Here is a 22,840-nt window from a genome sequence, read left to right on the forward strand (position 1 = left end):
CCTGGGCTGCCCCTGTGCTCAAGCGCTTCTCCCCTTTGTTGTGCCGGAAAAGCGTCACCTCTTTGGGCAGGTTGTTCGCTTCATGGCAGGTCATTTTAGCAGCCGACTTGCCCTTAGCCCAAGGCTTTCTCAGTCCCAGTCACCCACCTCTTCCCTCGGTTCCCTGTGTAAGTGAAGGAAGTCTGCGTGCCACAGTAATTATGGTCTGCAAGAAGTCGCCAAGAGTCCTTCCTGGACGGTGTTTTCAAAGGCACCGAAGGGCCTATGCGTACAGCTCCCATGGAAATGAGGAGTCCCTTGGGCGGCCCAAACCCAGTCCTTTGTCTCAGCCGGCATATTTTTTGGTGCAGAAAGGAGCATTATTGCTGCCCTGAATCTGCAAGGGGGAAGCAGAGATGCTGTGGCACTGTGCATGGGATGCTCAGTGTGAGAGCCACAAGCAGCCCTTGCAGGGGATGTGCTTGGCCAGCAAGGCTTTGCTTACGGAGAGGAGCAGGAGGTTCCTGTGTGGAGCTTGGGGCTACACCAGACATCCTGGAGGTGCTGGCCGGCGACGGCAGCCCCGCAGAGCGAGGACGGCCATCCCCGCCGGCGCGAAGCTGCACGTGGCTCAGCCGGGACTGGCAGGCAATTAGAGCATCGCCCAGCCAAACCGCCTCACTCCCCTAGGGCACTTATTCACTGTATAAAAGCTCTGCCATCGCGGGGCTCTCCTAGGCACTTCTCTCCGGTTGTTCTCACTGATGAAGTGGGTAAGTCTGGCTTTTAATGGAGCTCCTGAAATGCTGTTTTGTACCTGGGTGGCTGGAGCAGGCAGAGGTCCTGCTCGTCTACTTGTGGAGATGCAGTCTCTGGGGGATGCTGCCCTCAGCCCTGGCGTGCGCGGCTCTGACAGCTGGAGCAGCTCCTCCGTGCTGAATGGAAGAATATCAGGAAAGCACTTCCAGATGGACCGTGAAGCTGGGAGTGGGATTTTGGGCTTTTCTACGCTTTCTGTTAGATCTAGTCTGAAGGAAGACATTGACTACATAAAGGGCTCGACGCTGCCAGGAGTCAGATTCGAGCCTGTACGCAGAAAAGTGACTCCTCTAAAGAAACTGGCAGATTTTTTCTGCCATTTTATGATATTTGAATAAAGCAGCTTCTCAAGTAATAGGAAGAAGCCAATCAACTTCAGTGCCAATGTAAAAGCTAGCAGAGAGACTCTCCAGCTAAACCTGAACATGTTTAACTTTCTATGTAGGTTAATGGATAAAATAAGTCAGAGATGCAAACAACTCCCTGGAAGCAAATAATCCCCCTATTTTAGAAGATTTTTATCTTGATGAGCATCACCAGATACTTTAGCATTGTACGTGTAGTAGTAGCATTGCTATTGTTGTTTTTCAAATGGTTGTTTTTATTAGTCAGTGATTATTATAATTGTAGTGATAATGATAGTAACACACAGCATTGTTATTGTTAATAGACACCCAGTGATAGGCTTTTTGGAAGATAAAGCAGATTACTGTAATTATATACAGAACTAGGGGCGTTCAGAAAATGCAGTTTCTTTACAATCATTTAATTCCCAAACAATGTCAGGAAAAAAAAAAATCAATCAGAGCACCTTCTGTATGTCCAGTGGTTCAGCCAAAAAACTGAAGGCAGTGATTTCTGATGGAAAGCACGAAGAGGGTGATTTCCCTCATGGCTCTCAGGACCAGGGCAAAGCACAACATCCACAGCAGGTTCAGGAGGGAAGTGTGGATGTGCCAACAGTGCTGCCCCATCCTGTCCCTGGGACACGATCTCAGCTGGCCTCTCCTTCATGCTGCTCATGAGGAGCTGCTGGGATGAGGTTTCATCATCTGAGCTGCTGTGGCAGGCATTTTGATGTGTTTCAAGCTACCTTAGCAAAAACAAGACATTATGGCTTGGGATGAATGCAGTGCAGGACTGGAATGAAACTTGCTTGAGATTTTGCCTTAATGCCTTCTCCTTCCTTTCCGCTGGGGTTTCAGCAAACACTAAGAAAAAACCCTGCTGTGTTTCTCTTCTTTCTTTTCTTAAAGCTTGCCCACGGGACAGTATAAAGCGGGGACTGCAGAGGCAGTGATGCTGATGCTACAGTAGGGAGCTCAGAGTCCCGTAACCGCATGCTGCCCACCCAGCGGACCCCTGTAGGACCATGCTTCAGCAGACAGGCAGGTCGTACGTGCTGCCACGAACCTGTTCTTACCGTCAGCTAGCTCATTTAACCTCAGCTTGGGTTTGCCCCCGTGAACTGCAGCCACGCCTGAGTATTACAGCGTGGACACACCTTTAATTTTGGCTTGCCTTTCATCTCCAGTGCTTGGGAGTTGCAGAATGTAAACTTGAAAGGACGTCCTGGTGGGGATGGAGGAGGCTTCCAGCCAAACGGAGGGTCATAACGTCAGTTCTCCTTGGTGAGGTGCTCTGAGGGATACTTAGCTGACCTTTGAAGGGCAGCATGAAAACTCTCCGGTTTGCTTGACTGTGATCCCAGGTTGTTTCTGGTCTCATATGAGAAGAGTATGGGGGCAGAAGTGGAAAACTGTCTCTCCTCTCCTCTCCTCTCCTCTCCTCTCCTCTCCTCTCCTCTCCTCTCCTCTCCTCTCCTCTCCTCTCCTCTCCTCTCCTCTCCTCTCCTCTCCTCTCCTCTCCTCTCCTCTCCTCTCCTCTCCTCTCCTCTCCTCTCCTCTCCTCTCCTCTCCTCTCCTCTCCTCTCCTCTCCTCTCCTCTCCTCTCCTCTCCTCTCCTCTCCTCTCCTCTCCTCTCCTCTCCTCTCCTCTCCTCTCCTCTCCTCTCCTCTCCTCTCCTCTCCTCTCCTCTCCGCTCCTCTCCTCTCCTCTCCTCTCCGCTCCTCTCCTCTCCTCTCCTCTCCTCTCCTCTCCTCTAATCCCAACCTTGTCCCAAGTCACCCCAAGCCTCTCACTGCATGGGGACACCTGTGGGAAACTCAGAGCCCTGCATCACAAAGAACCAGACAGTGCCTGTGTGAACTGTCCCTCTTTTTCCTGCTTCTTTCAGGCATAAGCACCTCGCAAGACCATGCACTATTATGGGGAGCGGTATAAACACCTATACCTGCCGGGATCGAGCTACATCACTGAAAGCCTCCAGCAGTGCATGCCCCAGCCTGATGCGTGCAGCACCACGTGCCACCCCCTGAGTGTGATCAAGAGCCCAATGCCCAGATGGCAAAGCTATGTGCAACCTTTCACTTACGTCTGCTCACAGCCGACCGTCACCCAGAGCCAGCTGCTGTCTTGCCAGCCCTATGTCCAGCCATGCGTCCTGCTGTGCCCTGAGCCCTGTGAGACCACTCGCCTGCTACCCTGCAGGAAGCCCAGCGTGAAGCTGAGCACAACGCAGAGTTTCCAGACCTGTGAGAATGGCCACTATGAGAAGAAGCGGGTGGCCAAGAGCCTCCCACCCTGTGCACCCAGGTGCCCAGAGCCAGGCAAGCTGAGGTTCCCACCATGTGGGATCAAATACTCGTCCTCCTGCAAGGATGAGCGTGCATCGCAGAAGATATCCAGATGCTCATCTCAGCGGTATGGCACGGAGCTCCGGTCCCTGCAGGGGATGACCGGTGGCTATTCCCCACCACTGCGGGGGGTCACCGAGTGTCCCCCACAGCAGTACGTGACCCAGTGCTTCCAGCAGGAGTATGTGAGCACATTCCCTCACCAGAAGTGCATGAAGGGGTACCCGACGCAGGAGTGCATCACCACCTACACCTCGCAGCAGAATGGAACCAAGAGCTTGCAGCAGCCACAGGTGCCTAAGTGCCCCCCCGGCACCGGAATAAAGGAGAGCTCGTCGCAGCAACGTGTGACCAAGTGCTCACTGCTGCAGGAGGGGGTCAAGCACAAGAGCTCGTCCATGCAGCACATCAGCAAGTCCAAGTGCCTCCACTCGTGTGCCAACCAGCACTCGCCACGGCACCACTCAGGGGGGGTTAAGCGTTCGAGCCACACCAAGAAGAGCCGCTGCGCTTCAAAGTGGCTCTGGTGAAGGAGCTGAAAATGTATCCATGAAAACTGCAAGATATATAGCTGGGGCCTGAGGTTTATTTTCCCCCGTTCCTAACTCCTGGAGATGCTTTGCCCGCATGTTCCCCTTATTTTAATCAATGCTAAACTTGTAGGGTGCATTGCCTTCCTTTCATGGTTATTCTTTAGTTATTAAATAACTCTAGTTACACACTTTAGTTACTCCTGCAACAGAAAAGATGTTAGTGAGAAGTTAAGTAAATCTGAGCAGGTGCTCAGGCTTTGAACTTTAAGCTGATACATCTCTGTGGTAATGTTTGCACCCCCAAGAGGTTTTTACTGTTACTGGATCAATTATACTCACCGGTTGTGCCCGTTGTATTAAATCTCAGGTTGCAGCTGGATTCCTGCTGTCTGGTGTCTGATTCATTTTCCATCTTTTAAAAATTATTTCTAATACTAGCAGTCAAATTATTCCCTGCTGTTGTGCCACTCCTTTGTGTAAAATAATGCCAGTAATCTCACTTTTAGGACTTGAAAGATTTACCAGCTGTGGGAACAGATCTTGGTGTCAAAAGCTTAGCCAGAGACACATAAAAAGAGCAGCATGGGCTGGTATTTAGAAGAAGGCTTGATTAATGCAGTGAGACTCATTAGCAGTTGTCTTCTGCTCTGACAGGCAAGTTCATCCCTAGACAAAACACTGCTGGGCAGATTATGAAATGGGTTATGTGGGATAGCCCCTGGGATAGCAGGAGAAGGGAGGACAGTGCATAAAGTCCCTTGTGATGGTGGGACCCCGAGCTGTCCCAGCTCACATCAAGGATGACCAGCATCAATAGTCTGTGGTTATAAAAGTGCAAGCAGAGGGAAAGCAACTTCCAGCTCCAGTTGTTCCCAGATGAGAACGTTTTCCTAGAGAACAGCAAATATTTATCTTGTTTGGTCAATATTTTCATTTCCTAATATATATAAATAAACTCCCAGAGCACATTTCTCTGCACAACTGCCCTACACCACGTGTCCCTCACAGGAGGTGCAGCGCCGGGCTGTGGCAGCTTTCTGTCAGCACACAAAGGTGCAGTGCAAGACCTGGTGGCTCCTCCTGGCGTTGCTTTGTTGCCTTGCACTGCTGAGCTGGCTCCCTGGGCAATTCCCAGCAGGAAAACTCCCTCCTAGCTCCCCAGCTTCCTCTGCAGCACCCCAAACAGAGAGAGCAGGATTTTCTTAGACCCTTTTTTCTAATAAAGTGATAGATTTGGCTGTAAAAATAGAGACCGATGCTACCTAGTCCTCCAGGACTAGGAGGAGTCCTGTGGGGAGAGAGAATTCATTTTACCTTTAACCCTGGGGAATTAAATGAAAAGAGGAGGCTGAGCAAATAGCTCCCTCCTGATAACCTCACCTGGGATCAGCCCCTTTCTTATCCCAGTTCTGTGCAAAACCTGGCTCCTTTCCACCCTGGCATGATGCAGGGGCCCCGAGGTCTGTAGCTGTTAGAGGGAGATGGAGCTTCACAACTGCACATGAGGGTGGCACAGCCCATGCCGTGGGGCAGCTCTCCCACCTGCATTTATGCCATTTGCATGGTTAAAAGGGCTCTGCTGGTGTCAGCTGCTCTTGTTCCCAAAGGATCTAGCTTCCCCTTCAGTTAGCATGAGAAAGATGGCATTGAGCAGCAATCAATTCCATTCTAAGAATCCGAGGTTCTGTTTCTGTAGTTTTGCTCTTGACAAAGGGTGGGGCTGATATGATAAATAAACAGCTGAGATCGCCAGATAGCCACTGAATGATGCAAGGCTTTTACCAGCTCTCTTCACAAAGATGTTTTTTTTTTTTATGTTTTGTTGGCCATGGTCAGTAATGCAACTTTGTCTCAGAGCTACCATCTGAAGAGTCCAAAGACCCTCACACGCCTTTGCCCACTTTGCTCACATTCAGACTACCACTGCTGTGCCCCAAGCTGGTAAGGCAGCACCGTCCCCTCTTTTCCCCAAGCCGCCCTGGCAGCAGATCCATGCTCCATCACCATGAGTGGGCTGGATCTGCTTACAGAGAGGTCAGGAGCTCTGCAAAGTAATGAGCAGGCAGCCCCAAATGTGGCATGGATCTTGTAATCCCAAAGATGACGTGAGGCAGTGCTGCATCCTTGTGGTGGTGAAAGCTAACCACAGGCTGTGCGAGCCAGAGCACAGGCAGCAGCAGGAGGAAAGTGATTATTCCCCTGCAGCTGGCACTCAAGAGGCAGCATCCAGACCTCCGTGTCTGGTATTGGTGCTCAGCCATGGACAGCTGCGAGCAAGCCTGGAGGCAGCTGCCTGGGCTGCTGGGACACTGGTTGCAAGAGAAAAGGCTGGGAGAGCTGGGCAGATTTGCCCTGGAGAAGAAAGCAATGAAGAAACAGCTTATTACTGCTTCTACCCACTGAATGAGTGTTTAGAGTTAGGACAGGCTCTTCTCTGATGTGCATTGCAACAGGGTGGGCTACAAAGGACCTTTGTCTGTCTTCATGTTTTCTTGGCACAGTTTTCCCCATGCAACAGTTCTACATCCCATCAGGGACATCCCATCGGGGCAAGCTCCACAGTGCCGCATTAGTAAGAGGTGTGAGACATTTAAAGCTGTGTTGCTAACCCCATCCCCAAGGTGTTTTTGTGCAGGCAGCATTATAACTTCTAGAAATTACACAGCAACCCTGCTCTCCTTTCTCCCTGCAAGGAAGACTGGGAGGTGTAAGTGAGTTTCCAGTTTGGGCAAGTGGGTGCTCTGCAGGCAAAGTAGCCTAGAAACAAGAATTTCCATTTTTCTGGATACTTTCTCCTTTTTAAAGAAGGGTATGATCAGAAATTGATTCAGATGTCACCAAGAAATCCATAAGAAGCTGAAATTGGCAAAGAATGTGAAGCACATTTTTTTTTAACATAAAACATCATCAGTCTCTAATAACAGAGCTTAGCAGGGCAATTCTCCATCACGAACTACAAATTCTGGGTCTGGTTTTTCAGATAACTTTGTGTGTACTTTTCATTGTCTCTTATGAAAGAATGGGGAAGATAATCCTGACAATTAAGATTGGTGATGTGAAGTTTCCACACAGCAAGGAATGTCAGAACATTTCAAAAATATTCATTATCAGTTTATACATGCAAAGAGTTTTATCATTATAATATTAATAGTATGTTAGCTGAGAAACACCTCAGGGCTGAGTAATAGCACCTTTCGAATATGCATTTTTTGATTGAAGTGCCTAAGTTGTTCTCACAAACAGGATGTTGTTTCAAGCCTTGATAACTCATAGCATTTTGCATTTTCATTAAATGTTGCATTTCTGTTTGCATTCAAAAGCAATAATTTCATCATAGGTTAGGAAGGCAGCTTCTGCTAAGCCTGTACAAGTTGAGCACATGACTCTTAAATCTGAGAATCCAACTGAATTCCTGGGAAATAAGTGAGGCCCCACAAAATTCAGAAATACCAAACAGGAACATGGCTCTCCTATTCCAGAAAGTTTCTGAGGGCCTATTACGTATTTCAGCCTGTTGATGTAGAGGTTTTCCTTGACCCCATTACAGACAGATGTTCCCTCTTTAGGTAAATTTCTGAACACATTAAGCCTCCAGAACGAATCTCTCTTGACTTTCAGTCATCTCTTAAATCTTTATGGACATAGCGATGCCTGTCGATGCACTGATCTGCCAGAGTGAGCATCTCTGTGTTGTCTCCTGTTCTCCAATGGATTCAGCCCCAGAAGAGGAAGAAAAATGGAGAGAAACCTGACAATTTATACACCAAATAGGTAGATCAAAGTTTTTAGAAGTGACTTTCAGTGATTTTTGGAACCCAGCCTGAGGCCATTTTAAGCAACCTCTTTCAAGACATCTTAAATGAGCAAGGCATGAGATGGTCCTTCGTGTAGACACCAAGTTTATCTGCAAAGGTTTGAGAACCTTTGTGTAAATTGATGGCCAGAATCCATGGATGCCAACTATTGCATCTCCCTGCCCTAAGTCCTGGCTGTTCATCTGAACCATTCCTGACAAATGTTTGTCTCATCCACTGCTAAAAGTCTCCAATGATAGAGATTCCACAACCTCTCTTACCCATTCCTGCATGTCAGTAACCACATGATAAAATTATTTCCCCGTGTTTAAGTCTCCTTTGATGCACTTTTAGCTCATGACTATTATTCTCGTCCTCAGCATGTGTAAACCACAGCTAAATGCTTTCACTTTGGTATCTACCTTTTATCTGCAGAAATTCTTACCTTATCTCCCCTCAGTCATCTCTTTTGTAAGTGGACATAATTAGGAGATTATGCTTTTTAACATTCTGATCTCACTTGGTGACTAGTGCCAGATGCTAACCAACTGGTCAGTACCTAAAGCAGCAGAGGGGATCCCCAAACAGAATGTCATCCTCTGTCTACAAAGCTGTGACAACTCTTTGACAAATGACAGGAACCAAATAACCAGATTTGTTCCATTGATGACAAAAAGGGGGGATGTGTAGTGTGCAAAATTCTGTTCTCCACTCCACTGAGGCACTTACAGGGTGAACACCATGTACCTCCATCTAAATGCTAGGATGGATTTAGGGGGACTGAATTACAAATCCCATACCTAGAAGCATCTGGGCATATCTTCATATCATATTGCATATTTGCAATACATCAGTTACCATCTGCAAACCACTGCTTGCATGGTTACTGCTTAAGTCGAAGCTGGACAAACTGGAGCGAGATGTATTCCCACACTAACACAGTGGTAGACGGAAGTGGTAGAATCACATCAGCAACGAATTTAGACCATAAAGATATAATACAAGGGAACCCCACAGCATGTAACAGTATGTACTGTCAAGAATTGAATAATGTTGGTAAACAATCTTAAAATAATTATAGTAATTATAAGTGTTACACATGCGGGAAAAATTGCTTGGGAAGTAATTAGGACCTCATGCACAAAGGTTGTCTCATCTTCCTGGAAGTTGGAGAAACTATATAAAACTCACAGGATTCAGGGCTCCTCTGGCCATTTCTCTTGACTACCTCCTGGACAACTGGTAAGTCCCATTCACCTCAATCTAATTATATCGAGCAAGATGTTGCTTTAATGTGAGCTGGGATTTAATAGCAAAGCACTCTGCAATTTCTAAAATTACAACTGGGATTCTTTATAGAAGAGTCTGCTAGAAATTATTTAGTTGTATTCTTGGACTGTGTTCAGCTGTAAAAATGCATATATGGGGATTGTAATCCTTATTAAAAATGAAATGTAATTTTCTTATTATCAGATAACTGTATATATCTATACGTTATCCAATATGAATGGCATTTTAACCTAAATTCAGTTAGAATTTTGGTAATATTGTCCTGGTTTTGGCTAGGGAAATTTTCCTCCTTTTTCATTAAAAAATGTAAAAGATCTGAACTGTTCCAGCCAGTGTTGAATAACAATTACGTTTGCACCCAAAACACGGGTAGAACCAAGAATTCATTTCACTAAAAATTGATGCCTACTGGTTTTCTCTGTCAGTTATCCTCGCAACTCTGTTCATAACCAGAGCCTCTCTCTTTGGGCTAAGACACCTTCATTGTAGTACTAGGAAGGAGAAGGATCTCTGCAAGGACAATTGTTTTCATGCTGAATGATTTTAGGATTTTTCTGATGAGAGTATCTGACGCTGAGCATTGAAAGACAAGAAGTACTAGACAAGAAAAGCAAGGGGATTCCCCAAACTTTTCGTCCTAATCAGTGACAGAAACAGACATTTCACATGATCTATTTAAACACCTACCTCTGAATGAGCTTGATAACACTCTGGAAGTGCCTGTTTCTCTCCAGGATAGAAATGAAGTGACTACTTTATAGATAATTCTCTATATCATGCAGTTTTCAACTTTGACAGATAAATCCCACAATGTGTTTATATAGTTTCCTGTGAATGGCTTAAAAGATGGATTCAGGGTCTAGGCAATAAAGTAGGCACCAACAATCTCCAAGAAGTTCTTGGCTGTACCGCCAATGCTCTCTGCAAACCGCCTGGAAGTACCTGGAGGTGAGATATTCCTAAGAGCTTGGGGCACCGAAGCTCAGTCCTTCCACCTCCCGCACAGCAGTACCAGCTCACAGGACTAGGATGATGGCCTTTCCTCCCAGCCCTGTCCTGTGCAGGCTCCTCAGTGTGTGTGAGCCTCTCAGAACAGAGCCTCTCTGTAGCTTTGTGCTGATAACAGCGCCCGGCGCAATCTCAGCAGAGGCGCAGGAATCCTATTACAAGTGATTATCCAAACGAGGGCTGGGCGTGCTCTATCTATCACAGACACCAAAATTATCCCAGACAAGGACATTTATCCATTCTCCATCACAGGGATATCAAGTACCCATTCCCATATGACCAGTGGCTTCACGGCACCAGCAGTGGTTGTGCTGAAGCCCCCAGCCATGGCTGTGGTGCCTCTCCACTTGTCCTTCTTAGCTTCCCAGTCAGCATGTGTGCCTGGAAGAGAGAAAAGAGGCGCTGAGCCTGTGGGAATGGCCTGTAGGCAAGGGTTGGAGGGAACTAACTTGGGTGGAGAAGGGTTAGATCCAGGCTTAGGTGTCCTTTTGGCAAGATGAGAAGGAGTCAGGGTGATGGGGATATGATTAGCAAAGAAAGGGGTCAGGAATAGGACGGGGGGTCTGGACTGACATGGGAGCATCATCTCCTGAAATTAGAATCTCATATCTCCTCTGTGACAGCATCTACATTACCTACACAACCCCTATAACTAAAATACCTGTGCTAGGCCCTTACCTGCTTGCATTGTTTGTGTGTGTGTGGGGAGGAGCAGGGTGTGGGGTGCCAACATTTCCCAAAACACTGCTGTGGTCTCATTTGTGCTGCAGGTTTGCCACCATTTCTCCCAGATGTCCTCCGGTGGGGGGTGGCACACAGGATGCTGCTCCTACCCATGCGACGTGCAGTGCCCACAGCCACTTGCTACCTCCTGCAATGACCCTTGTGTTGTATCCTGCACTGCCTCCAGAGTCATTATATTCCCCCCTCCCGTCGTCGTGACATTCCCGGGGCCGATCCTCAGCACCTGCCCACAGGAGACAGTGGTGGGAAGTTCTGCCATCTCGCAGGGATGTGCTCCAGCCTCACTGACGTCTCTGGGGGCTGAAATCCTGCACTCCGAGCCATCTGCAGGGAGGTTCATCCCCAGCTACCTGCCTCAGTGTGCCTCAAGGTGCTCCTATGTGTTTTCTTCCCACTGGATTCATCCTTGCAATAGGCCCAGCTACAGACGATACCGACCACCTGATAGAGAGAGGGAAGAACACATTCCAGAGAAGGAGAAACCAGAAACAGAAACTACAAATGCAGCAAATGAAGAAAAAGAGACCTCAGAAGCATAGCACAGCAGCACCAACCCCAACAAGCATGTCCAAGGGCCTTGTGGATTCCTACTTCCTCTCTCAAGCAGATTTACCTATGTTTTCCTTAAATTATGCTGTACACTAAGTTAATGTTTTTTTTCCTCAAGTACATTCTCAGGCCAACAGGCAATTTGGCCAAAAAATGTCCCCAATTCTAATTTGCATTGAAACATGAAACATACATTATTTCATCCTCAGAAACATTTTGCTCTTTTTGCATTGCTTTGCCAGAAAAATGCAGGCAGCAGTTGTTTCAAGATCAACACAAATGTAGTCAGTTAAGACATTATAAACCCTTTCCCTGCTAAAGCTAGTTAGACTGGTCTTTGCACTTAAGAGAATTAGTCACTTCACTTTTTCCTTTGATAAATATATACACACATATATAATATAAACATATGCCATTTGTTTCTGCCTTTCAACTTCACTGCAGGAAAGAGTCTAGTGGGGAACAACTCCTGTATTTATATTTTACTTTTATTTAACAACAACAACAAAAATTTGGTGATATGTGTCACTGTCATCTAGGAGAAGCCTGAGTGCAGCATAAGAGTGACAGAATCTGCATCTCAAACTGTGTTACTCCATCTGTTACTTATTCCAGAAGCCTTGTTCTGTCCTTTCCCTTCACATTAAAGTTATTCTGCATTATTATTGTCATTTTCTCATTTTCTCTCTCTTCGTGTCCTGATTTTCACACACCTACTGGTGAAATTTAGATGGCAAACATCAAAACCAAGTCTGCCAGTCCTGCTCACCCATGAAGTGAGAAAATAATCAACTCCCTCTGCAGTCCCCAGCTCTGTGCACAAAACACTTTCACTCGACCCTCATCCTGTTGCTTGTGGTTTTCAGCATTCATAGCTTAACCTGCCAGCTGAAAGCAGTAAGATGAAGGGGGTGATACTGAAATTTTTATTTATTTATTAGGTCCAGGAAAAAAATAATCAACTCCCCCCAGTTCAATGCTTATTTTCCACTGATGATTTCTACACAATTTAAGCACACGCATTGCCCATTGGGTCCCAGGAACATGCTACCAGCCCTCACAAGCTACCAGCCCTTTTTAACCCAAGGGAGAGAAAACTCTCAGGCAAACTCATTTCTAACCCAGCATAAAGTTGTTTAACCCCAGTGAAATGTGAAAGCTGGCTAAATGCTAATTCCCCATTGCTGGGCCAGTGAGCCGTGAGCAGATTCTGTGAACATCAGGGTGTGCACCTTGCTCTGCAAGCAGCCTGTGCAGTCCCGTCCAAACACAGTTGTTTTTCCAGAGACTTCAAAGGCAAACGGAATTGCAGGAAACTTTATGGCAAGGTGAAAACATGCGAAGCAGCCTGGATCCCTGCCAGTCTCCTAGCTTACCCTGCCCTGTCTCCCTGGGAAGCTGCCAAGCTCAGGAAAGACAGCGTCTGTCCGTCTGTCTGATGCTGCCTTTGGAATTTCATCCTCACTGTGGTCTGCTCACATGGATGTCCACCAAGATGAGCAGCCCATGCATGCCCCCTACCCCTCTGTAAATCTGCATTTCCTGAAACGAGCCCCCCCCCCCCCCAAATGTAAAGTAGTTCCTTGCCTAGAAGACCAGACCTGCTCACAGCAGGCATGCCTAGCTGCATCCTTCTAATCAAGAAGAGCTTAAAAATTCACCTTATCACTTTTATTCATCACTCCTCTGATTTTCTGCATGCCAAGGGGAATCCTAAAAGGGCAGAAATTGGAGCGATTTGAAGTTTTCCTTTTATAAGACGGGAACTCTTGCAAATTTACTTGTCTTGCAGATGTTACCATGTGCCCTACTTTATTGATCCGATATGGATCAATTACTGTATCTCGGAAGATGAGCTTGTGAACTGTGTCTCGGTGTCACACCCTAGATAAGAAAGGAGGCAGTACAGAGATATTAAGCTTATGTTGTTTGCATGGCTCATGCAAAAAGTGTTGTGAAAAACTTGGTAATGAGGTCATCAGTGGGGTGGAGCTCTCAGGAACCTCCAGTCCCAAAGACCCTGTCCTGACTCATTACCTCCACCCTATCCAGTCCAGTGGTTCAAGGAGTTTAAGGATAATCCAGTTGCACAACAGGGCTCGGGAACCCATCTTCACCTGCTGAGGATGACTCAAATTATTATTATTATTATTATTTTTAGAGTACAAAACCTGAAAACGGATAACTTTGTTTTTTCTTGAGAATGAAGCAGCTTGCACAAGATATTCTGTACTCCAGGATCCTTGCTGAGGATTCTTAGAGAAGAGCCACAGGCCGTTCGTCCTAGGGAATTTGAGCTTGCTCCCTTTTGGAGAAATTTGTGTATAGCATCCACTCCCATGCACCATAATGTACTGCTGCCTGGAATACGGATGTGTCATTTGGGTCCATTCTGTGTGAATTGATGCATGTCATGTTCACAGAACCCTCAATGTTCTGTACTTATCTGCTTAAGCCATGCCTTGAGACATTTAGATAAACAGTCTAACAAAAAAAAAAAAAAAAAAAAAAAGGCATTTCTGATAACACTGCATCTTTCTGGCAATTTGAGCTTCACTCTTGGTCTTTCCTCCTTTAACTGCCTCTAACCACCTCCTGCAAACACATTTCACTTCTTTCTTTGGCAATGCCAGTTTTAGTGCCTTCCATTAATTTTGCCTTGCATGTAGGAACCCAGCTGCTCCTCTGCCTTCCCCTGCTCTTTCCATCATTAAGAAGGACACCGCCTTTCATTTTCACTTTAACTTCCCACATTGTCTTCTCCCTGTTTCTTGCAAGCCTTAATTCTCTTTACACCTGCATGGCAGAGACAATTATCATCTTATGAGATAACTGATGCCTGAAAGCCACCTAACCTGTCTAAGGGCACTGTATATATAAGGGTGGATCTAGTATTTAGACACACCTAATTATTATTAGCCTTATTACTTATAACCTGTCATTATAATTTTAATATTGCACATTAGCCAAACTTATGACAGAGCCAGGCAGGCCAAGGCATGGGACAGACAAGAGAAGGGGCAGAATGCATCTTGCACACAGAGTAGGTGCTGGTGGGAAGGCGTTTTTACTGTTTAAATCCCTTTTCAAGTTGTGACTTGAACTACAAGGAGAGCATTGAATCACAGCCTGGCTGAGGCAGGAAGGGACCTCTGGGTCCATCTGGTGAAACCGCTGCTCAAGCAGGGCCACCCAGAGCAGAGTGCTCAGGACCATGTGCAGAAGCTTTTGAAGATCCCCAAGGAAGAAACTCCACAGCTTCTCTGGGCACTGGCCTTTATAGCAGCTTTTTATTCATGCTTTAGCCTTATTAACTTGAGTTGAAAGAACCAATGCAATGCAGATTCTTACTGCAGAAGAGAACTTGGCACTGTCATTCAGATGTTTCCTCTGGAAGGCATAGCTCTAATGTGTATTTTATTTATTTGGTGACAAGAGCCTCCTCTGTCTCTAAATTTACTGTTTAACAACACTCTGTGACATCAAAAGTGCTCTTTCAGAGCAATAGGCTTGAAGGAACCAAAAGTCAGCTGCCAGATTTTCTTTCTGAGATTAGAATGTTTAATGCTAATGAACAGCTAATGAACTAGAATGAAGATTTAATTAATAGCTTTAGAATTAATAGATTTTTAAATTGGATGCTAGCACCACACCTCTGTGAGCCATAGGAAAGTACAGGGATAAGGATTCCCTTTGACAGTATCAGTGCATAACATGAACACCAAGAAAAATATTTAAAAGGAAATACTAAAAATGGATTAATGGCAAGGGCTGAAGTCCTGAGGCTCTACACTCCAAAACCTGGACCCCCTATTGTCAGAATGGGTCTACCATACTTGTATTCTACCATACTTGTATTCTAAGAAGGCTTAGCTAATCTCTGGCACTTTTCATGGTCTTCACCAAGAGACAAAATTGTTGTTCTGGGCTGTATTTGTCTGAACAGGCAGTGACACTACATCCTTCCCACCTCCACAAACCTCTGGGTTCTCACTGAGGTCCCTCACCCCTCTCGCTGAGGTCCCTCACCCCTTTTGTACCCTGGTACAGAGAAGACATGAATCTCTTCTTCCTCAGAGCCCAGGTCTTATGGGGTGGGACGAGGTGGGGCTACTTTGTGGAGAAGCCTCATCCATGCCACTCTGCCAACTCTTCCCATGTGTGGGGATTCAGATGGCCTGACATCCTCCCAGAAAGCACAGCCCCATCACTGCCCAAATGAGGTGGCTCTGACCTCAGGAACATGTCTGGGTGATGGGTATGCTGTGTGTGGCTCAAGAGGTGCACATTGGCTAGCTTTGATATGAAGCTAAATTATACGTGGACATGCAAGCTGCAGTTACAACTTGGGCTGCAATTTAGCATGCCCTCAGGTTTTATCAAGGAGAGCAGTACTCACCTATTAAAGAAATTCAGTTCTGTTTTGTTTTTAAGATGAAAGATGCTCAGCGAGATTACAGTAGTGTAATTATTCCAGAGCACCAAGCATCTCATTTAGTGGTGGGAAAGAATTCTTCGGCTTCAGAATTATTTGTGTGTATAACTATTTAATCACTGCTTTTTGTTGTACCATAGCTAGAAAACCTTTCTGTAAGGGAGGAAATCCACATAATAAGAAAGCTGTATTTTGTCATTAAATACTTAAAGATGAGACTCAGTATCTAGGGTGTAAGTGGGACATGAGCAGGCTGGAATTGCTGACAATGAATTCCCCTTGGAAGCAGGGTCAATTATGCTGAAAGAGATTAAGTGACAAATGTAAAAAAGGCAAGAAATAGAAGAAAGACATCTTAATGTCAACAAAAATGGAAAACAGTGGTGACTGAATAAAGGATCTCCATGTAGGTGGAGTTTCTGAACTTCCAATGGTCTCAAAGACTGACACTGCAAATACACAGCAGAAATTCTATGTTCATTTAGAAACATAGAATTATTTAGGTTGGAAAAGACCTTTAAGAGCATCAAGTCCAACTATCTACCTGACTTAACAACTCCCATCACTGAAGCAAGTCCTTTAGTGCCACTTAAGTGTTTATGGAAAAGTCTCCACTGAGTGTGTCTGTGCCTACAAAAGAACCTTAAATACATATTTTTGGATACCTAATTGTAGAGATTTCCATCTGCAACCCAATGTCCTCCTTTCTCCTATGGCAACCACATTGTTTCACAACCCAGTCCAGCTTTCAGACACAATGATTTGTGTTGCTTTACTGAAAGACTGACAGGACAAGCAACCAGGGCTTTTAGATTACTAGAAATTGTTTCTAGAGAAGACTGTTATAAACATAATATAAAACCTGAAAAAAGGAAGGCAGATATGGATCTGATTTTAAGAAGTAATAAAGTTCCTTTGATTTGGGGTACTGGTGGAAAAATCAGCTTGTTTTCTGGAAAAATATGAATTCTATCATTAATACAGACTTTTTTTTTTCATTTTTCTGTTGTCTTCTGCTCTCCTTGGTCCAGAGTCACAAAGTTTCCCATACTTTCAGCACAGTTTGGTTAAATCACCTCAAACAGCTCCAAACACAGGAAGAGGAACTGGCTCCCAGCACAAAAAAGTCTTTTCATTTTGTTTTCTATGTCCAATAGAGGTGAACAAATGAAATCAAATAAGTGCAAAGCACAATTTACAATGAACATAAAAGTACAAAACTGATATACTGCTATGGTCTAAGCAATATAATAGCACTGAGTATATAGATAATGAAAGAGCAGGCAGTGGTGATCCAGTTCTTTAGTTCCCAACTCCATCTTCAGCCTTGCAATTAGGCAGTGAAAAAGCACTCAGTAATATTAACCCTCCAGTTTGAGTTTGTTCTGAAAATAGGTTTCCAGGTGACAGCTCTTAAACCACACTGGAAATCTGTACCAAAATGTGGATGTCCAGGGTCCAATGCAGGGCTGTAGACTAAAATCTGTACTCTTCCACCATGATTCTCATCCTTTGGCTTTTTGTTTTCCTGCATAATGGTGTTTTCTGTTTTCTTGCAACCACTATATTACAGAATCACAGAATTTCTAGGTTGGAAGAGACCTCAAGATCATCGAGTCCAACCTCTGACCTAATGCTAACAGTCCCCACTAAACCATATTCCACATCTGCTTGGAATTGCTATGATATGATAAAATCTGCAGAAAAAATAAAGGCTAAGGATAATGTTTTGTTACAATCTGCAATAATAACATAGGCAATTTCCTTTCAGACAAATGAACCTTCAGACCAATTTAGAAAATTATAGCATGGCACAGGTGAGGGCAATAGCAATTATGCCGGCTTTGTCTTTAAGATTTAATCTTAGTATGTAAAGCAGCTGTGTAAGCATCAGAGAGCAGTATGGGGATTTCTAAAACCAGAAAGTAATGCGCAACAACATCATCTTCATCTTCCCAGAAAAAGTAAGAGGAGAAATCTTTTAGATAGTTTTTCAGCATTACCTTACGTTGAGGTAACTTTAAATCTAAATCTGTGAACCCTATGTCTGGGAGTCCTCAGCTATACCCCAGATTTACGTTTTTTACCTAGGTTGCTGCTTCTGTATGTGAAGCAAGAAATTCTTTAGAGTAAAATACAAGATCCTTGATGTTTTTTCTTTATATTTTAAGAAGTATTTAGCTTTCACCTGTTGAGGGAGGAAGGTGATTCCTTTACTTTTAATAATTCTTTGGTGGAAGATAACTAACTTCCAGATGATGTGAAAAAGCATACTGGAATATTGCCAGTTACCCTTGCATTCAATTTATTTATTGTTTAATTTATTTATCTTAAATTGTATCAATAAAATGTGAAGGTTGAACGCAGTTTGGGCTTGAAAGATCTTACTTACTCTTATGGTTTTCTACTTTATATAAACCATCAATTCACTTTGCTTAAAGCTGCCAGGGAAAAGCCTCAGATACCACCACATGGATTGTCAAGCCAGTGTGGTGTTCTGCAGGTATTATTGTTGGTAGCTAAGAACCTGTAAGATCAACAAGTTGTACTTGCATTAGAAAACACTCAAAATGTTTGAGTCCTTATATACTTTTATAAAATATTTAGTTTAGTAACTCCTTTAATTGCTTCAGCTGTCAGTCACTGTAATTATTAGTTATTTCTCATTCCCACAGATTATATGACTCATTATTCTAAGCAGCTTGCTGTCATATCTCTATTGGCTGCTTACATTCCTCTAGTTATTACGCTGCTTTGATGGCCATGAAACACAAATAAAGTCATCTGTTATGTTTTTTTTTTTTTTTTTTTTTTTTTTTGGTCAGTTTCAGTTTTAATAATTTGCCACAAGAAGATCAAGAAGATAGCTAGGAAGTTTATGATGTAAATGTGAATCACAGCATCAGCATTTGACAGGCCTTGTGAATTTATTCTGCTTGAGGTTATGGACCTGTACTTCACATAATGTTTTCTCTGAGACCTCTAATCCCACAAGTAACATGTATTCTCTCTCCATGCTGGCATTCAACATGAAAGTTGGAGAAGGAAAAATCAATTTCTTCATAGCTATTTGTATTTTTTTTACATTTATTTTGAAAGCATCTTAGAAAAGGATGAATTCTTGAGAATGTGAACTGATGATAGATTGTAAAAAGCTTGGCCTAGTGCATCTCTTTATTTAAATTTCTAATTGAATTTTGTGCTCACGTGCAGGAGAGTATCTTTTCAAAGGATGGTACCGAGTTATAAACTCTAGTTCCAAAGACCCTGGACTAGTGTACACAATGGCTGTGGACATTAATGGCTAATTAATAATAATAAAAATATTAATGTGAAAATATTTCCTTTCTTTAAAAAGAAAATTCCAGTAGGTCGTTTGTTTTTAATAGACGAGATGTCATATGATAGATTGGAATCCTCCTTTCTTTATTCTTCTGAGCTATCTTCACAATCACAAGTGTTTAAAGGAAATCCACTAATTTTACCATGAGATTTTTCTGCAAAAAGACAAGAGGGGAGGGGGAAGGAGGGGAATGCATGTACCATGCTGTGTGGGACTGGAAATTATCTACTAATCACAGGCTGTTATCAAAGTAGTTGCAACAAAGCATGGTATCACTGGGGAAAACATTCCGTTTCACAAGATGTAGAGCATGATTGCATAAAGGTGTCTCCCAATTTCTATTCTCTATGACAGTGTATAAAAGTGCTCGTAACTCGGGTGTCTCTAGCTGCCTCTGCTGACTTATTCCTCTTGGTGACTGGGTAAGTCCAATATAACTGTATCCGTTTGTAATTATAGACATGGTTTTATAGGTAGTATTATTATGAGGTTATTTGTCCTATCCCATTTTAGGGTAGGAACTTATTATCTAAGAACATCTTACTTTGAAATTGTAATGTGCAAATAGGGTGGATATAGCCATCACCGTGAGCATGTGGAAAAATGAGTGGCAGTTTCAAAAATGTGGATGATAGCAGCTCCTAGGAATTGAGCAGTTATACCCATTTAGAAGAAATGAAAGATGCTGTACCTTCCTCCGTTGCTCTTTCTGAGTTCACATACAAAAATGAAACCAAAAATGTTGTAAAACAATGATATAAAATGTTTAGTGAGAGGCAAGGTTTTCATATGCCATATGAGAACAGGATACTGGGCCAGGTGTTAAGGAGAATATTGTTGTTTCCGAGAACTTAGCAATAGAACTAAATAGAGGATTCCCAACTCTAATGGGACCTGACTGATATTGCTACTTAGAAATTGAACAAACTCATCCCACATAAGCAACTAGTTTTTTCTTCATTAACATTTTCTTTGCTACTTTATATCGCAATAATTTTCTAAAAATATTTCTGCATCTAGACTACCAGGGTCTGTAGTTTTGACCCTTCACATGCTTTGGCTGTTAAGAAATTCTTTGTTATGTTTTTCAAGCAATGAATGGAATGGGGAAAAAAGAGCTATATATAGATTTTGGGTTAAGAACAAGTAGACAAAAGGGTAAGATTCAAAGTGGAATGGAGTGTGCCTTAGAAATGGTGAGGTGGTTTTTTTAATTAGTTTTTAATCACTAAATCTTAAGTTTAATGTAGACTACTTGGAGGTATATATTTGCACCTGTTCAGATGACTGCCATTCAATACATCTACATAAACCAAAGTACTCTAATACTGTTTGTTCATTCACTCCTCTGGCCTTAACTCTACTGGGCCAGTTCTCTCTACCTTTCAGGTTTACTTGCCTTGTGGAATGATGTCTACCTATGGACAGATGCTTAGCTCCCGCTGTGCTTCACCTTGTGAAGTGACGTGCCCACAACCATACATCAACTGTTATAATGAACCATGCATCAGCTCATGTGGCGATTCAAGAGCAATTGTGTACGCACCACCTGTTGTTGTGACTTTCCCTGGACCCATTATCAGCTCGTGTCCTCAGGAAAGCTTTGTGGGAACTGCCATGCCTGAAATTGAGGGTCAGATGGGCTCCGGAGGAATGGGAATGGGCTCTGGAGGCGGAGGAATGGGAATGGGCTCCGGAGGTGGAGGAATGGGCTCCGGAGGTGGAGGAATGGGAATGGGCTCCGGAGGTGGAGGAATGGGCTCTGGCGGCTCCTGTGGTGGAGGCAGCTCCTATGGGATGGGTTCCCATGGCTCCTATGGCTCTGGGGGCTCTTATGGTGGGGAGGGCTCTTGTGGTGGCGGAATCTCTCGTTTGGGAAGCTTTTACCGAAACTCGTTTTTTTCAGGATATGGTAGAAATTATTTCCCCTTTTCTAGAGGATACTATAGGTATCGCTATGGAAACTGTGGGCCATTTTAAGTCTTTAAGAAAAAGTCATGACAAGAAATGATAAGATACAAACTAATGATTGATATATAGGCCTGGAAATTAGACATGCCAAGCAGCCTCTGCTCCAGCTGATGTCACTAGGAGTTGGGGTTACCTGGGATCTCTTTGTGCTATGTTTTATCTAAGGCTTACAATCCCAATGTTGCATCACTTTGTCATTTGCTCATGTTATGTTTTGGTCTTTTGATCTTTCTGAAACTGAAGAAAGTAAAACAATAATGGGACTTAACTGTGAAAGGGTCCAACTGAAAGAAGAATATCTTGTGAGCCCTGTGCTACTCTGACTGATGGTAGTCTTTGTTGAAATGGAAATTACATTCTTTGTCTCTGTGTTGCCTCATTCTACAAGAATGTATTCCACTTCTTGTTTGTATTAAAACCCTGTTGCATCATAGCTCAGTCTTCTGGCGTTCATTTTGCTGCAGTTCCTTCATTACAAACCAGTGTGAAAGAAGTTAACCTTGTGCATCAATTCTGATGCCTCAAAGAGCATCATCAGGGAAGAATTAATTACTTTCTATGGACAATATCACTTGTCAGGAATTCATTAGAGTAACTTTCCCCTTTATGATATATACATCAAAATATACATAGTAATAAATAGAACAGAATCATAATTTAGATTGAAGGTCCTCTGGAGATGGTGTAGTATAATTATTACTCAAAGCCAAGATAACTTTGAAGCTAGGTCAGTTACTCAGGATCATTACCAGCAGTACCTTGAATATCCCTGATGAAATTGTTTCAGACCCTTGTGGGAAGTCTAATGACTGCATGTGTCCTGACTCCATCAGAATGTAAGGTTGTGCTCTGATTTATCTAGTCTAAATGGCGAAATAGCTTATCCAATTATGTGTTAGTTAAGTCCTGGGTATTGCAGGCAGGGCCAAAATGAATGGTAAGAAGTTAGTCATATGCAACAGAGAATCAGACTGAAGCTCTTGCATCCTGTATCATGCCTTGAAGTAAGCTGAGAAACTCACCTTGATGGCTATATCAATCTTTTGGAGCTGTTTCGATTGTACTGTTGTTCACAAGAAAGAGCTCATGTGTAGGCTGAGCAAGGGCTGCTGTGCCAAGCACAACATTCACTTCCTTCTTCTGATTGTCTTAATCATTGTGGTTTGTTAATTTAATTGGAGCACTTATCCAGGAAATGATCTGATCTTGTTAGGAACATCACTGTGAGATCCCTCAGGCAACTGCTACACGGATGCACTCACACTCCCTCAGAATTAAGGATCATGAAGCATCTCATGTACACTTGCTGACAGAACTGGCTAGGAAAAAGATTCTCCCACCACAACTTTACACCAGAATTTTAAATAAATAAATAATTTATAATCTCTTATATAGAATAGATCTCCTAGAAGCCTTCTGATGAAACTGTAATTTCAATCTGAAGATTTAGGAGAAACATCCAGATAGCCATACTCATATTGTGGTACTTATGCATGCAGTGCTATGTGGTGTTAACAGAATATTGCCAGAATTATCTCTCCCAGTGTTAGCGTATGGAAAGTCTATCACACAAAATAATGATGTTCTGCTAGTTAGACCATAACCCATAGACTTAAGTAATAATATGTAATGTGGTAGTTAAGGAACTTTTGTTTGTATATAAATCCTTTGTCTTAGTGC

At 43.6% G+C, this 22,840-nt stretch overlaps 1 protein-coding gene and 1 long non-coding RNA gene across 8 annotated transcripts; both read left to right on the forward strand.

Annotated features, from left to right (window-relative positions):
- Window positions 1-418: 418 nt before the first annotated feature.
- LOC119713860 (uncharacterized) lies at window positions 419-12,073 on the forward strand. 6 transcript variants are annotated; one of them, XM_072028012.1, is made up of 4 exons: window positions 419-752; window positions 2,055-2,509; window positions 3,034-9,062; window positions 10,889-12,073. In XM_072028012.1, the coding sequence occupies exon 3, from the start codon at window positions 3,055-3,057 to the stop codon at window positions 4,021-4,023; it is 969 nt and encodes a 322-aa protein (XP_071884113.1). In that variant the 5' UTR covers window positions 419-752; window positions 2,055-2,509; window positions 3,034-3,054; the 3' UTR covers window positions 4,024-9,062; window positions 10,889-12,073. The 6 variants fall into 6 exon arrangements, with proteins under 6 accessions (XP_071884113.1, XP_071884116.1, XP_071884117.1 ...); XM_072028015.1 differs by having other exon boundaries at window positions 2,055-2,190; XM_072028016.1 differs by having other exon boundaries at window positions 2,055-2,186.
- A 5,646-nt stretch (window positions 12,074-17,719) lies between these two features.
- On the forward strand, window positions 17,720-21,593 carry LOC119713823 (uncharacterized). Of its 2 annotated transcripts, none has more exons than XR_005260999.2 (3): window positions 17,720-17,810; window positions 19,544-19,611; window positions 20,562-21,593. It is a non-coding gene; the product is annotated as an uncharacterized lncRNA (long non-coding RNA). The 2 variants fall into 2 exon arrangements; XR_011805029.1 differs by lacking the exon at window positions 17,720-17,810 and adding an exon at window positions 17,842-17,860.
- The last annotated feature ends 1,247 nt before the right edge of the window (window positions 21,594-22,840 follow it).

The sequence above is a fragment of the Anas platyrhynchos genome, chromosome 26 (genome assembly GCF_047663525.1).
Source record: "Anas platyrhynchos isolate ZD024472 breed Pekin duck chromosome 26, IASCAAS_PekinDuck_T2T, whole genome shotgun sequence".
Taxonomy (NCBI): Eukaryota; Metazoa; Chordata; class Aves; order Anseriformes; family Anatidae; genus Anas; species Anas platyrhynchos.